At 34.3% G+C, this 16,618-nt stretch overlaps 1 protein-coding gene across 2 annotated transcripts in view; it reads left to right on the top strand.

Moving 5' to 3' along the window:
- Nucleotides 1–14,895, top strand: part of mcamb (melanoma cell adhesion molecule b) — a 70,997-nt gene extending 56,102 nt beyond the window's left edge. Inside the window, exons 4-16 of one of the 2 annotated variants that reach the window (XM_087282509.1) lie at nt 38–108; nt 185–272; nt 349–528; nt 759–886; nt 1,449–1,587; nt 1,697–1,809; nt 3,679–3,820; nt 4,136–4,263; nt 5,685–5,841; nt 6,720–6,764; nt 7,685–7,723; nt 10,676–10,802; nt 13,152–14,895. In XM_087282509.1, the coding sequence (XP_087138635.1) occupies nt 38–108; nt 185–272; nt 349–528; nt 759–886; nt 1,449–1,587; nt 1,697–1,809; nt 3,679–3,820; nt 4,136–4,263; nt 5,685–5,841; nt 6,720–6,764; nt 7,685–7,723; nt 10,676–10,802; nt 13,152–13,266 (1,472 nt within the window). In that variant the 3' untranslated portion in view covers nt 13,267–14,895. 2 annotated transcript variants of the gene reach the window in all.
- The last annotated feature ends 1,723 nt before the right edge of the window (nt 14,896–16,618 follow it).

The following is a 16,618-nucleotide window of genomic DNA, read 5'->3' as shown; positions in this document are numbered from 1 at the left end:
TGACCTTTTCCTAACTCTAAACGTCTCCGTCCTTTAGATTCACCATCTCTACCTGTGATTGAACGTGAACACACAGGGATTTCTGTTAGTGAGACAGAACCGTCAAAGGTAAAGCTTAACAAAATCATTTGTTTTTGTACTTATGATTAACTTTGTGTAAAAAAATGTTATCTTTAATACCCAGGTTGCACAATGTAAAGTGGATGATGGCTATCCCAGACCCAACATTACATGGTACAAGGGCAGCTTCCCTCTCGATCCTTCAGATGGTGGTAAAATACAGAACCATTTTTTAACATTCTCTTTGTTTTAAAAATGACAAAAACTAAACATCTGCATCCCCTTTAGAGGTCAAGATCTTGGAGTCAGTGACGGTCAAACCAAGTGGCCTGTTCAGGGTAGAGAGTGAACTGCATATCAAAGTCAAGAAGGAAGATGAAGGTGCTCATTTCTACTGTGAAGTCAAGTACTTAATGCTTGGTAAAGCAAGAATGACAGAGTCCAGTCGATTCAACGTCACAGTTCATTGTGAGTCAGATTGCTTTCAGCCTGCTTCTAATTTAAATAGGCAGTTCACAATAAAACTAAATATAGTCATTACTGTTCTCATTTCATTGATAAACTTTCTTTCTTGTCTGGATTTCTGACAGACTTTTTCATTTTTGAGGTTACAGTGCTCTGTACTGCCATCTGTTGGATCTACAAAGCACAACATTTATTGCAGAGTCTTAACATTTTTTATAATTTCATTGTTTCAGACCCTACAACAAATATAAAGCTCTCCATAAATCCACCTGATAAGCTTATAAAAGAAGGTGACACTCTGGAGTTACAATGTGAGGGAAATGGAAACCCTCAACCCATTTTTAGTTTCAGACATGGCGAGGTAAGACATACTATAAACCAACCAAGCTCCAATTATTGCCTGATATGTTAATTATGTCTGCTTTTACTACATGGCTGTCGAATGCTGAATTCTGTTTAGAGTGCATTTAGTTTTAGAGAACCAGAGTTCATATTTTTTATCATATATATAATGTTTGAAATAATGTAAAATGTACCATTAACACAAAAACAACCCATTATTATCTTGGAATTTGAAATGATTATTTTATTAACATTATTTAAAGGAATGCTGAAGCTAGCATTGTGTGTGAATCCAAATTCTGAATAATTATTGCAAAAGTTGCTTAGCGATATTAGTAACAACATATATTTAGATATCATTAACCATAAAAAAACAGGATTTTGATGATATTCTGGAAATATGGCATTAAGTGTTGTCATTATATCTACCAATATGTTAGTTTATCTATCATTAGTCTATTTTCTCAAATGAACAAATAAACAGAATGTCAGTAGTTTTGAAATCTCTGAAACATGAAAATGTTCACCTGCACTTTTGTTGCACATTACAGTTGATTGTTTTTCTCACTTGTTCCTTCCAGAGGGATTTAATAAACGAAGACAATGGAATACTACATCTGAAAAACGTTAAGCGCTCAGACAGCGGGGAATATGTGTGCGAGTCGTTAGACTTAGACACAGGCATGAATTATGAGGACTCCCTCAATATCAAAGTACATTGTAAGAACTTATTTACTTACATGGTTTCTGAGTTATGGCAGGCATTAATGAGATAAGACTGACCTTTCTTTTCATTACGACCAATGGCTTTTTTGTTTTTATTTTATAGATCTGGATAATATTATGGTGACACCAGACGAGACAGATCCAGACCAGGGGCATGATATCACCTTGACTTGCAACGCATTGTCTTCTTTACCCACACACACAGCATGGTATAAGGTACAACAATATGATAGTGTCAAACTAATGAACACCATGCCAGCCTGTATCTAAGGTTAAGATTTCATGATTATGCTGGACATGGGTAATTCTTCAACTACGGGCACTTTTATGTCCTTTGATCATATATCCATATATATAATTTCGTTCAAAACCATCTTTCTTTGTCAAACTAACAATAAACCCACTTTAAAAAGATTTACTTCCTTTCTATTAAATATTTTTTCATATTATTCAATCTCCTTTAGGTGTCAAAATCACTGTTTTCACTTTGTCACACACCCAGAGTTGAAATGAAAATATGAAAATAATATTTTAAAATGTTATTCATCTGGTAACTGTTAATGTATCTTAATGAAGCACTGGTGAAATAATTTAAATATTTTACAGTTTTTAATATGAGACTATTATCAATATTATTTTTTAAACAAAATACAGCGTTCACACAGTTTCCGTGTCACACAACACTGTAATGTCGCTTTAAAAAGTTTTTGTGAAAGATTATTTAGGTGGTTTTTATGAAAATGAATAGTGCCATCTGAGAACATTTTTATCAACAACACTTGAAGTAAAATCAAGGTAAATAATGTTTGATAAAGAAATACATTTATTCTAGGTCATTTCCAAACAGGTTGTACCCTTAAAGATGTTTTGAAAAACCAAACAAAATTAAGGTAAATAAGAGTGTTTTGTATGCATGAAAGGCTAGTATCAATTCAAAGCTAATTGGTGAAGCTATTTTTTATTTTAGCACAATAAACTGTTGAAATGTCATTTCCATCACCACACACAATTTTTTTAAAAATATTTAAAAAGTTCTCATCACACATTTAAAGTGTATTCACAATGTATGAGTTCATGCTCTATTTAATATACAAATTCAGTTTATTTATTTTCTAATAAGCTCTTAACCAAATTAATATTAAATTTTAGCGTGTGAAAGGTGTACAATTCAGCTAACAACTTATTTATTTCATTGACAAATGTATAATTATTATATATATTGTGGAAAGATTGGTTAAACTAGATACAAAAATGATCTTAGACAATGTTTGACTGCCATCATTTATTTAATTTTGAAATAAAAGCTGTATATTGAGATGTGGTGAAATTGACATTTGTTCAGTTCACGATGGAAAAAAGGGTTCTCTTCTTATCTAAGTTTGTTCTCTTGTATATCGAGACAAAAACGGGACAAATTGTTTAAACTTATACGGCTATGTTACATTTATTTTGAACAAGTTTTTTTACTCAACTTCACAAGGCTAAAAGTGCACGTAGTTGAAGAATGGCCCATATACACTACTGGTCAACAATTAGAATCAACAAGGCTGCATTAATTTAATCAGAAAAACAGTAATGCTGTGAAATGTTATTTCACTTACAAATACATTTTTTCTATATTGTGAGATTAAATTCATAAATTTGAGCAGTCAGTTTGATACGATCCTTTAGAAATCATTGTAATTTTATTCATTTCTAATATCATTAATATCATTGATAAACACAGCTGTTACGTATTTTTGTGGAAAGTATTATGTTTTTTTAAGATTATTTGAGGAATAGAACATATAATAGAAAAGCATTTTTTGGAAATAACAATCATTTGAAACATACATTTATTTTCTATCACGTTTATTTTAATGCATTCTTTCTCAATAAAAGTATTCAAATATATTCTTGGCCCAAGGTCTTTAGACTCAGTTCAGATTAGCTTTAAATAGTAAAACCAAAAAATACACCAAGACTATGTTTATGTGATCTAAAATTAATACTATCCAACATTAATACAGTTAAATTGCTATATACAATGCTCCTGAAAAACACAAGTATGTAAATAGACTTATTTGATGGTGTGTTTTAATGCAGGATGGCAAGCTGCTGGTCGAGAGGCATGTTTTGGAGTTACACAACGCCTCCTATGAAACCACGGGGAAGTATATGTGTGAAGTGATGGTCCTTTCCCTGCCAGAGTTAAAAAAACAAAAGTCAGTGCAAGTAAACGTGCGAGGTGGGTCACTACAACTGATTGTGTAATGTTTATTGCTTATGTTATTGCTTATGCTTGACCAAGAACACCTACATTTACATGACATCTAAAAGATCTGCTGCTGTTGTCCTGGTTGAGAGGCATGTTTTCAGGTAGCTCAGCAAACTTTTATGGGTCTTGTAGAATTCATGACTTGGTGTGTTAATGCTGTTTCAGCAGCTGTCATAGAACCTACAAGCCTATGCTGTGTTGTTATAACATTTTGGCTCATTGGTGAACAAGTAAATAAAATAAAATATGTGCTTTTATGGCTAGTAACATTTGAACCTGCTTTAGGAAAGCCTGAGATTAAAGAAGGAATAAAAGTGAACCAGATGAATAAGGTGAACCACCCTGTAAACCTGACCTGCTATGCACAAGGCTACCCAATCCCCAACATCACCTGGACCCTCTTTGACCAACAGGTATACATCCTGAGTGATTAAATTTTCAATAATCTTTTTCTGGTGACTCATTAGAATTTAAGGGCAGATTAGAGATGAGATTACTGGGCTTTTAATATGCATGTTGATTAAGGACCAAGCAAGTAAAAAGCTTGTTTTAAATCACTGATTAAGAGACCAATCACACTGAATGTGTTTTTTTGTGTTGAGAAGAGCCTTTTTTGAATTGTTTACTAACCGCGCGAGTGTTTTGCACACTGCTTATGCTTCCTGAGCACCTCATGTTTTAACCACCTGCTGAACCTCACATTTTTGCGCACTGTGCGCTCACAGTTGAAAAAAAAAAGTCAACTTTGAGTGGAAAAAGCATTTTACGTCTGTTGTGTCAGTTTCATTTTCCAATAAAATGAAAGCAGAGGCTGGGTTTCCGATGAGGTGACTTCACTGTTTGTGTTTTCAAGACAACTACTGAGACTTTTGAAGCACATAAAATTTCTTGCGTGTAAAAGCGTATAAGAATTGTGAGCAAAAAAGGCAGTGTGGTGTGCCTTGCGTTTTTGGAACGTAAAAGCGGGTTTGGTGTAATATGCACCTTAAACTACCTCTCTAGTCACATGATTTCAATTAATGTAGAGCTAGATCAGTCTCAGAAATAATACATTTATGAAATAGAGTTCATGCATCCACAGCATGATACACATTTACAAAATCCAATTTGTTAATTCAAAAAACAATTCATAAATACAAGACACAATTTGTGAATTCACAAGTAAAATGAATTGGATTTATGAATTGTGTTTCAAATTTACTAATTGTGGCAGTTCATTCCCCTGTGGCGACCCCAGATTAATAAAGGGACTAAACAGAAAAGAAAATTAATGAATTTATGAATTGAATTTCTGTATTTATGAATTGTCTTTTAAATTCACAAATTGGATTTGTGTATTTAAGAATTGTGTTTTGAACTTTGGAATTGGATTTTGTAAATGTGAATTGTGCTGTGGATGTATGAATTATATTTTGTAAATGTATTAATTTTGAGACTGATCTGGCTCCATAAATTAGGGCTGTGCTATTTTATTGAAATCACAGAAATATGGCAAATGTCCATATCAAGATATACACAACTACAGTCAAACAAGTAGAGTATGCCTGAACAAATAGGCATATATAAAATGCAAAACAATATATAAATCAACTATTGGGCAATTATGAAACCTTGTAAACCGCAGATGTAACTCTCACATATCTTTAAATTAAACTGAGCTCTTCGTTTTTGCTTTGCCAGTTGGTTTGTAAAAGGGGATTGTATACATGTTTGAGCACATCTTCTTTCACGTTTACACTGTTATTCTGACCAGCAGGCATTTTGCTGAATTTCAATTATTAGAATGTCACTGTTGAGTGTCTATTATAATATTATGATTTCTTCATGTCTTCAGACTGGCCAGATCGTCCCTGTACTAAAAATAGTGAACCAAATGATGGACAATAGTGTTCACAGCTTGATTTCTGTGAAAGCCACCTCTGATCTCATTGCCAACTGCAGCGCCACCAATGAGCTGGGCACAGATGATGCTTCTCAAAGCATTAAAGCATGTAAGTGTTTGTTTTCAGACTGGATGAATTCCTCTACTTGAAATGTATAATTGGTCTATGAATAATATTATGCATCACTAGGGGCAACAATTCTGAAACATATTTGTGTACAGATATAGGGTTAGAGTGTGTGCGTGTTAAAATTCATGCCAATGTTAAGATGTATTAAAATTATCTTCAATGCAGAAAAGTGCTTATAGCGCCATGCACATTTTTGTGTGTGTGTCTGGTCAAATCAGAGAATTTTGATATGCGAGCAATGTTAGCAACTATAATTCTCAAGTCTGGTCATTAAGTTGTATATGCCAGAGTTTAATTAATGGATAATTGTAAGGTCAACAACCCTAAACCCTTTTATTCTGCCAATTTTCAAGATCATTTATTACACATTTTTAAAAAGTGTGTTTACAAAGTTTGTATACAAAACAAAAAGTGAGTATGTTTTTTGTGTGTATATTTTCATTTTTTAATCTATGCATAATTTGTATGCATATTTGCTAAATAATCTCAGATAAAAAAAGGATAGTTTCTATGCAACATTTCATTAATACGGCCCCTGATTTATCTTTGTACCATTTTAGCAATGCTTTATAAAAAGTTTTAACATTAACACATTCACTATCAGGCATTTTAAAACAATATTTATATTTCTGTGATAGCAAAGTAAACATTTGATAAAATTTATATAATTGACATTTTTCGTTTGTCATTTTTAATAATACAATTCAAGTTTAAAACTGTTAGGAGTACATATAATGTAGCACCAAGAATTTATACGTTTTAGTATATAAATAAACATCAATTCTGTAAATATATCAATATGTTCAATGTCAATTTCATTATGCTATACTAATTCCATAACATGTTTTCTTTTGTAGTTGTACGTGTGACAACGATTTCACCCACATCCACTACCACTGAAGGTACGTATCTGTAACTTTTACTCAAAAATACTTTTAATTTCACGCTTCCTTTGACTTTAGTGAACAGAAAATGCTCAGAAAACACACGCTTGAGATTTGATGACGGAAATCAGTATTTGTGCCGTATAAACAGTGTGCGATCTGAGAGGGCAGCTAATGAAGCAGCTGAATTGTATTTATTCCAGAGGTGCAGTCAAAAGCAGTGTGTGTTTGAGCACAGAGCAGTTTAACTGTAATAGAAGAAAGCAGCTAATGGTGAAAAGGCTTTCATGTGGTCACTGGATTTTCATTAGGACAAAGGCAGGTTTCACATCAGGCCTATGACTTCATGGGTCCAGAGCGCTTGGCATCAGGGCAAATGAGGCAAAGTATCCACTCTTATTTAGGGATATCGGCTGACCTCTCTGTTTCATATTATGCTGGCCCTCAGAGCTTTTAAGTCATGTACTGTTTATGTCTGTAGCCAGGAATAAACATAGTTAAAGTTATAAAATAGATTTAGAATATGTTATTGTATTTTAAAATACAGTAGGAGTTGAACAGTATAACACTTCAAATTATTTTTACATTATTTGGAATATACTTAATTGTATATGATTTTTTTTTTACTTATTTAAGGATGGTAAAGTAAATGGTTGGTGTATATTATTTGTACACAGTCACTTAACAAATTTTCCTCCAAATCTCATTTTTAAAAACCTGTCTTTCAAAAGCTGCATGGACCACCAGCTGTCCTGCCAGTTCCTGAGATCCATTGACACTAAATTTAAAACAGCCTAATTTCAAAAGACACTGAAATGTACAGGGTGTACCACTAACTTCCTCCCAGTGTCCTTTAGAAAATAGTGTGAACAAACAATCTTCAGAATGAACATAAATACTTTGTGTCTGTGGTGTAACTCAAACTTTTGTTGTCTTAGCAACAGAAATTACGGTGCAACCAAAATCTCCACAGAAAGGTTTGTATAGCATCTGTGATAACATCCAGACCAAAATATCTCTACTTGCCTACTCGACTGCCAGCTTCACTCACAAAAACACCTTTCTACAGGCTGGAAAGCCCTTTATTTTCTACCCAACTCTTTGCTTTAACTCACTGGTCTAAACTATCATCAGCAATAGAGATACAGGATTGACTGAAGAGAAAAGGGAAAACGTGATCAGCAATTGGCTGTTTTTTTTCTCTCTCTTTCTGTTAGGGAGGCACCGATATGAATTTTTTGACCATTATCGATAACCGATAACTCTTAAGATTTAGAGGCCGATGACCGATATATTAGCCGATAAATATAAATATTTCAAAATGTTACATTTTTATAGAGTAAATTGTTTTATTTCATTCAACTGATTTTTATTTAATTTTTTTTTATTCAACTGATTTTATTTTAAAAACTTCATAAAAGTTTGAACTGATCTAATGAAGTGAATAGCCTGCTCAAAGCAAAAAACCTATAATTGCAAAAGTGCAAGGTGATTATATAGACCTATATTCACGAATTTACATAAATTAGCATGCCAAAACAAATTATTTCCTTTTTTTTCGCATAGCAAATTAACCTTGACTGCTGCATAAAAATAATTGGATAAATAACAAAATGGGATTTAATTAACAAGTAAAATAAATACATTTTAAGTAAAATGTATTTGAAAATGAAAGAACTGAAGTACTGAAAACAGCTCAAATGTTCTTGAATAAAGTGTGTTACAGTAATGTGCATATGTACAAATATGTAATGTTCGAAAAAGCATTTTGAGAGAACATTTTGACAGTTCAGACTCAGAGCCATCATACAAGGGATAAGCTAAATACAGAAGGTGTGTTTTACTTTAGAAAATGCAGAATAAATTTGTTCCATTTGGCGTTTTAGATTCTTTTGAACACATGGGTGCAGCTTGTCAATCAATCAACGCTTCTATGTTCATTCTTGCTAAGTTTGTCAATAAGCAATGTGAGGGAAAACTCATAGTGCACTGGACAAGTCTGAACAAGTTCAGTCCATGCGTGCATGAGCCCAGCAGGCGCATCATGTCTTAAGACGTTAATATTAGGTTAGATTTAGGTCATGACGTCGGGTGACCAAAAGTCAATGTCTAGTCAGCATCTAAAGACAAGGTAATTTAATGTCCAATAACAATGTCAAAATACATCAATATTTGGTTGATTTTAAGTTGTAATGGAAAGCGACCAAAATCCACTGTCTTATAGATGTCATTGTGGTAACGTCTACACAACTTCAAGGTATAACATGATTAGACAATGATATTGTGTTGATTTTAGGTTGGACATTAGACATTGATGTCTGCTATTTTCAAAAAATAAAAAAATCCTTCACGTTGGGGTACAATGTCAATATGACATCAAGTTGACGTCCTGTGCTCGCAGGGAGGCATGGAGTTCTGTACAACTACGTAATCCATCAGCTTAAAGATATCTGCCAAGTTATATATCGTAATGATAACATTAAAAATAGCATTTATCTGCAGATATTGATATGAGTGCCAATGTGTTGTGCAACCCCGCTTTCTGTAAATACATCAAATCTGCAAATAATTCTAGTTAGAAAAAAAAACATTAGTGAAAATCTTTATCGAAAGCTACAGTAAACATCTGATCTAAATGTGCTATAAATTGAACATTCAAAATATATTTGTGCATGATCCTATACTTGGATTATAGTTGAATTTAAAAATGTCAATGTTTCTGCTGCATAAAATACTGAAAGAAATTCACTGAATTGGTGGTTGAAAGTTTAATTCAAGTATCTAAAACTAGAACCCAACTGTCTTCAGAAAAGTTCAGATGGTATTTTTTATGGAGATTATTCTTGCTGTTCTAGAGCCATTTTAGGAAGAGAGTAATAAGCATTGTTTTCAACTGGTTTACTTTTTTTGTACAGGTTTACGTTAGAAAGAAAAATTTCAGAAAGTTAAAGTCATTATCTATCAGTATCATTATCTTTCAATTAAAAAAAAAAACTATTGGAAGATGCCCAATTTGCTGGTAAAAATGGCAATTGGATCGTCCTTAAAATATCTAAATTAGGCATATCAGTAGTGAACATCTATGTGTGTTTTAGGTGCCATTCACCTCTTCTGCCCTGCTAAGAAAAAGAAATGAATGAATGAAACTTGAATGCTTTGTTCTCTGTATTATCACTTTAAATGAATCACGCATCATCACTGCATTTCCTTGCCTAGCACACTCAGAGCACACTTTACTGACAGCTCTTTTTTAAAAATACATACCGGTCAAAAGTTTGAGGTCAGTAGGATTTTTAAATGGTTTAAAATATCAAGACATCAAGGCTGCATTTATTTCATCAAAAACACAGTATAAATTGTAAAAATTTGAAATGTTCTTGCACTAAAAAATAACTGATCAAAAGTAGTTTATCATTTAATTTGATCATTTATTCTAGTGATTTTAAAGATGCTTCAGCTATTCAGTGGGTGACTTTTTGTCTCCGTTGACTCCATGTAGAAGAACAGCCTCTTCAGATTTACCGCTCTTAATTTCCAGCTTCATTACTCCAGTCTTCAAAGTCACATAATCCTTCAGAAAACACACTAATATTAATTATTGTATTATTATTATTATTATTGGTAAAATTAATAAAATCAATAATGACTGGAGTAATAATTTCATTTGAAACTCCATACAATAAGTCATAAATAAATATTTATTCAATAAGTATTTAATTTTTTTTTACATTTAATAAATGCCACCTTGATGAACATTAATTTTATTAAAATTATTAAATAAGATTAAAAATAAAATAAAAAATGACCCCCAAAAATTTGACCATTATTGTATTTTAGTCAGATACATAGAAAACGTTTCCTCAGTGTATCTGTCTTTCAGGCTTCAGGTGCGAGCTTTTCCCCTATGTGTTTCTCTCCTCGTCCTGCAGGTGGCAGTGGAGTGATCATTGCGGTCATCATCATCTGTCTGCTCCTCATAGCCATAGTGGGAAGCGTGCTCTATTACCTCTACAAGAAGGGAAAGCTGCCCTGTGGACGATCAGGAAAGAAGGACTTGTATGTGAACATTTTTTATTTCTAATATACTAACATCTTTATACTTTAACTGAAATTATACTGGTGACTTAGTGGTTAGCACTGTTGCCACACACCAAGAAGCTCGCTGGTTCGAGTCCCCGCTTGTACCAGTTGGCATTTCTGTGCGGAGTTTGCACGTTCTCCCCGTGTTCGCTTGGGTTTCCTCTGCATGCTGCGGTTTTCCCCACAAGTCCAAAGACATGTGCTATAGGTAAATTGAGTAAGCTAAATTGGCCGTAGTGTATCTGTGTGTATGAGTGTGTATGGGTGTTTCCCAGTACTGGGTTGCAGCTGGAAGAGTATCTGCTGTGTAAAACATATGCTGGATAAGATGGCGGTTTATTCCGCTGTGGTGACACCGCATTAATAAAGAGGCTAAGCCAAAAATAAACGAATAAATAATAACATCTTTATAAATGCTTGGTGATTAGCACTGTTGCCTCACAGCAAGAAGGTTGCTGGTTTGAGTCCCAGCTGTGTCAGTTGGCATTTCTGTGTGGAGTCTGTCATATTAGCAAGGGTTTCCTCCAAAGACATGTGCTATAGGTGAATCGGGAAAACAACAAAATCAGCCGTAGTGTGTGTGTGTGTGTGTGTGTGCGTGAATTCGAGAGTGTATGGGTGCTTTCCAGTATTCGGTTGCAGCTGGAAGGGCATCCGCTGTTATAAACATATGTTGGAATAGTTGGCGGTTCATTGCACTGTGGTGACCCTCTATAAATAAGGAACAAAGCCAAAGGAAAATAAATGAATGAAATTATATCAAGTAAAATACTGCAAGAAAAATGCAATGTATAGGTTTGTTTGACTGTCTGGTGCTACAGAAAGCACACACACTTTAAACAAAACACAGGGTTCATACAGTCATGGAAAACCTGGAAAAGTCATGCAATTTTGACATGGCATTTTCTGGGCCTTGAAAAGTTTTGGAAAAAAGTCATAGAAATTATATTTACATTTAGCAGACATTTTAGTCCAAAGTGACTTAAGCTGCGATCACACTAGAGCTTGTGCTTGCAAAATTGTGTCGTACGGTGCAGTGAAAAGGGCAGGGCTGAACAATATGATTAGACATTAATAAAAGTGAGTGTTTGCTCCATATTTTAAATTTCTTAATGTTAAATTGCCTTCAATTTGTCCATCGCAATCACCTGATGTGATTTCACAGGTAAGAATTTACCAAGCTTGAACTTTCGTATGCAGTGAAAGGTGAAACACGAGCTTGCGTTTCTGGTCTGCCGCATTCGCATGCCTATGAATGGAAGTTTATGGAGCGAAAACTGCAGCGTGATCGTGGCTTCATAATAGAAGTAGTTTTACCGACTATTACTAGTTTAACAAACGATTAAGATGATCTAAAATTAGTTTGATAAATATCTATATATTGGAATGGAGGTTAGTTGTTTTTACTTTTTTTTTCTTGTGCAAAAACATGCTCTCACATTATTAGCACTGTGTAAGCTGCATCTATTTTACATAGATATAAAAATAAATTGAAACTTCTTCTTGTTTAATGATATGCTATAATAAATTTAAATGTTTCTTATGATTTACCATGGATAGACCTTTTTCTTGGCAGCTGCCTGGAGGGCACCATAGCGACCAGTATCTTCTGGTAAAATGTTTAGAACTTCCGTTTACAGCGTTTACAACCGGCGCTCCGAAAATGGGTTTCAATAGCGTTTTGCATGGATTTCGGAGTGTTTCTGTGACACAACTTTGAAAAGTGTGTGTTAAAGCCGTTATAATCTGTCAGATGTGGTTCAAACGCGAGAGAAAAACGTTCTCCTAGTTCACATGTCTGCCGTCAGAAATACAGTGTGTGTGTGTTGAACTACATTTGTTTGGGCTGGTTAAATGTTTGAAAGAAAGACAAAAAGTTAGCTTTAGCGATGACGAGGCTTCATTTGATCAGCACAAGATATTGTCTGACAAAGAGGGGAAAATGCCTCACAGCAGCTGTTTTCCATCCCATTAGATCACATTTTTAAATGATTAGTCCTGGAGGTGGCGCTGATCGACAACAGTATTAGTTCAAAGATGATAAAAGAGAAAAAGTAGATTAAAACTATCGTTTCAAAGCTTTCCAAATGTGATTGTTTACACACATTAGTTGCCGAACGGAAGTTCTTAGTATTCTCCTTGCGCATACACACAAAGCATAATGGGTAATTTTGCGTTTTAAGAAAAAGGTCTATATGTAGACATGAAACATTGAGCCATGAAAATTGACTTGAAAGTTCTGGAAAAGTCTTGGAATTTTTGCAGCAAAAATGTGTATGAACCCTGAAAACATTATCATCTCATCTGTTGCTTTTTTTTCTGCAGCATGAAGCAAAAGGCCAGTAAGGATGATATTGTGATGGAGATGAAGAGCGGTAAATCTGAAGAGGCTGTTCTTCTACAGGGAGTCAACGGAGACAAAAAGTCACCCACTGAATAGGTCAATACTTCTGAACACGTTCACATTATTGGCTCTTCTACAGTCCTCTGAACTCAAATCCAATCCGAAGACCCACGATTTATAAGGCAGACACTCCCTGTGCCATGAAAACCTCGCATTTTCTTTCAAACAATGTCAAAGACTAAAAACTACATGGACATGTTGTCCTCGAGTGCTCCGTCTCAGGGTGAATCCCAATATGAGTGCAGAAAGACCTCAATTTCCCCTCTTCTTGGATTCCCACTCAGTTCCACTCTTGTCTTCCCATGTTTTCTATTAGACTCGCTATAATCTGACTCCATATACAGTTCTGAAAGGTTAATAAAAGGCGCAGATCACCCAAAACTGGATATTTACTTACCATTTACTCACCCTCAAGGTTTATTTCTTCTGTTGAACACAGTTGAAGTTTTGAAGAATGTTGGAAACCAGTAGACATTCATAGTAGGAAAAAAAAATACCATGGAAGTGATGGCTAGTGAGTTCCAATATTATTCATAATATTGTCTTTATAGTATTTTTAATGTTCTGAACTGAAAAAAAATAAACGTGGAGTGTAAATGATGACAAAATATTTATTTTGGGGTGAAAAATCAATGAAAGAATGACTCCGCTCAAGTATTCAAACGTGTAGATATATATATATATATATATATATTATATAAAATATTGTATATATTTAGCTATTTAATATGCCTGAGACATCATTTGAAAGGTTGTGCTTGAATATCTTTATGATAACGCAAGTGCCTTTGTTGAGGGGCATTCAACAAGTGCCGAAGAGTCATAATTTGCTTCATGCTGTCATTGTGTCTGTTCTGAACCTGCTTTCACATCATAGTCCATGCACTGAAGCACCAAGACTGTCTTTACCACTGTAAACCTTCATCAGGATCAGCGCTGAAACTGCCCAGTGATAAAGCTTGAGGGCAATTTCTGTACAAATAAATTAGTCAGGGAAATTCTCTGACACGGCTGACCTTTTTTTCCAAATATGTAAGCAAAATGTTGGGTTCATGTCATGCCTCTGAGTTTTTATTTTGATTAGCTATTTCATATGAGATTTCTCATGTTCACTGTGACAGGAGAGGGAGTTACGTTAATGCCAAAGTCTGAGTTAAAAATGTCCCGGCCTGAGAGAAGCGCAAGCATCCTGTAGAGCTCAGCTTTATTACGTTTTTTTTACTTTCGTGATCTGCTGTCCTCAACTTGCACTGAATGTAAATAATAAACAATTACACGACCAACCTTTTTTCATTTTAGAGGAAATAGTCAAATGCACGTTGAATTATTCAACACATCGAGCAGACGGTAGAATAAAATAATTATTTTTTTATACTTTTTTTTTTTTTTGCCAAAACTCTGTTTATATTATATTATATTTTTCCCAGTTCATATTTTGAAGATGTTAAAGTTGCATTGAGGAAGGTGTCTTAGTCTTGGCAGTATGTACCATGTACTGTAACCAAAGCAGAGCCACAAGCTCTAAACAACAACTCTTTTCACACTGAACCTCTTGTTGCATTTCCTTTGCATTTCTGTTTGGTGTCAGTGGAATTTTTGTTAATGCTTGTTTTTGAATTGTCTTTGAATTTCTATTAAAATTGTGAGTTTACTCAGCCTTAATAATGTCGCTGTTTGGCTTATTTATTATGGTTAATCAAAAAAAACTATGGTGTTTATTTCAGTCTGCGAGGGATATTAGTACAGTGTGTACAATGTCATTAAATATACTGTATATAGCTGCTCACTGCTCTGGGTGTATGCTCACAGTGTGTGTTTATGTGTGCTTTCACTCATTACTCAAATTGTGTGTGTGTGAGCGCACTGGAATTGGTAAAAAACGAGGACCAATTGTAAATATGGGTATGCTTGACAATGCTCACTGCTCTAAAGACTATAATACTACTAATCATAGGCTTTGTCTTCATCTATCTTGAAGGACGATTCCTCCATTGTTTTTTTTTTTTTTTGCTGCAACTTTCAGTAAAACAAAAACTAGCTGAAAATGTGGTTATTGGTGAAAGACCAAATAAAAAAAACTTTGAAATACTAAAAAAATATATACAGGCAAAGCAAAATGAATATCTATGTTTCCTGATGATACACTGAGGTCTTCTGAAGCAAACAAGATGTCTGTGCCAGAAACAGTATCATTTATGACATTATTACATTTAATATTTCACAACCTCAAAAAAGTTCCTGAGAGGGCTCAGTTCAATTCAGTTTTATTTTTACAGTGTTTTTTTTAACAATGTAGAATGTGCCAAAGCAGCTTCAATAGATTTTCATTCAGATTGTGCAACATTCCAGGAAACAGGCAGGAGAGAAGTTCTCTGGACATCAGAGGGGAAATGAGCATCCATCGTGGAGAGGGAGCAGATTCAGGGAGGACACCGGCTAGGTCACTGGGGCCTTTGCAGGATTCAATGTTGCACTTTTGACTCATCGATGACCTCATCAACACTGAAAAAAAGTGTTGCATGTAGAACTGTTGCAAACAAATTATTTGTGTTAAATTTAAACAAATTAAGTTTAATAATGTTCAACTTAATTTGTTTGTTTAAACTCAACACAAATAAATTGTTTACAACCACTTAACGTAAACAAATTTAGTAAATCCAAGAAATCATCACTGAATAATTTTTTCAGTGAACCATTCATGACATTCTGGACCATTTGAACTTTACGCTTTAAATTCAATACATTTATCCTGACTAAGTCATAGTTTGATCCATAGTTAGTAACATGTTTTTCCATACTTTTTATGCTACAATGTTTAGACATAAAAACACACGGGGAACATACAGGAATAAGCAGGAATCAAGCAGAATTCCTACAGGAAACATGCAGGACACCTGCAGGAAAAATACAAGGAACTTGTATGACTGCTGCAGGCAAATTACAGGAAATATGAGGACTCTTACAGAAATACCTACAGGAAATTGTGCAGGAATCCATTAGGGGAACACAAGGGACTCCTGCAGGACTACAATGTGGAACAGCTAGTATTCTTGCAGGAGTCTTACAGGGAATGGTTCAGGAATCCTACAGGGAGCATGCAGGAGTCCTCTTGGAATTCTACATGGAGGCAGCATTTGTCCATTAATGCATCTCGTAAACTTTATTCAGACAGTCTTTTTAGACAGCATCAACATCTAATCATGTACAACAAATTAGAGAACTTTGGTGATAATTAATGGAATTAATAAAAACGTCATGCAAAATAAAAAGGCCTCAAAAGGGAAACATTGCCCAAAAACATACATTTTCAAATGGACACCCAAGCGGTGCTTCCAGACACCATCTTTTTTTAGTAATTGAACGCACAGAATTGGAGAGGGGTCTGGAC

Source organism: Danio rerio, chromosome 15 (assembly GCF_052040795.2).
Source record: "Danio rerio strain M-AB ecotype USA chromosome 15, GRCz13ab, whole genome shotgun sequence".
NCBI lineage: Eukaryota > Metazoa > Chordata > Actinopteri > Cypriniformes > Danionidae > Danio > Danio rerio.
The sequence above is the reverse complement of the archived record's forward strand: the minus strand, read 5'-3'. Positions and strand labels throughout refer to the sequence as shown.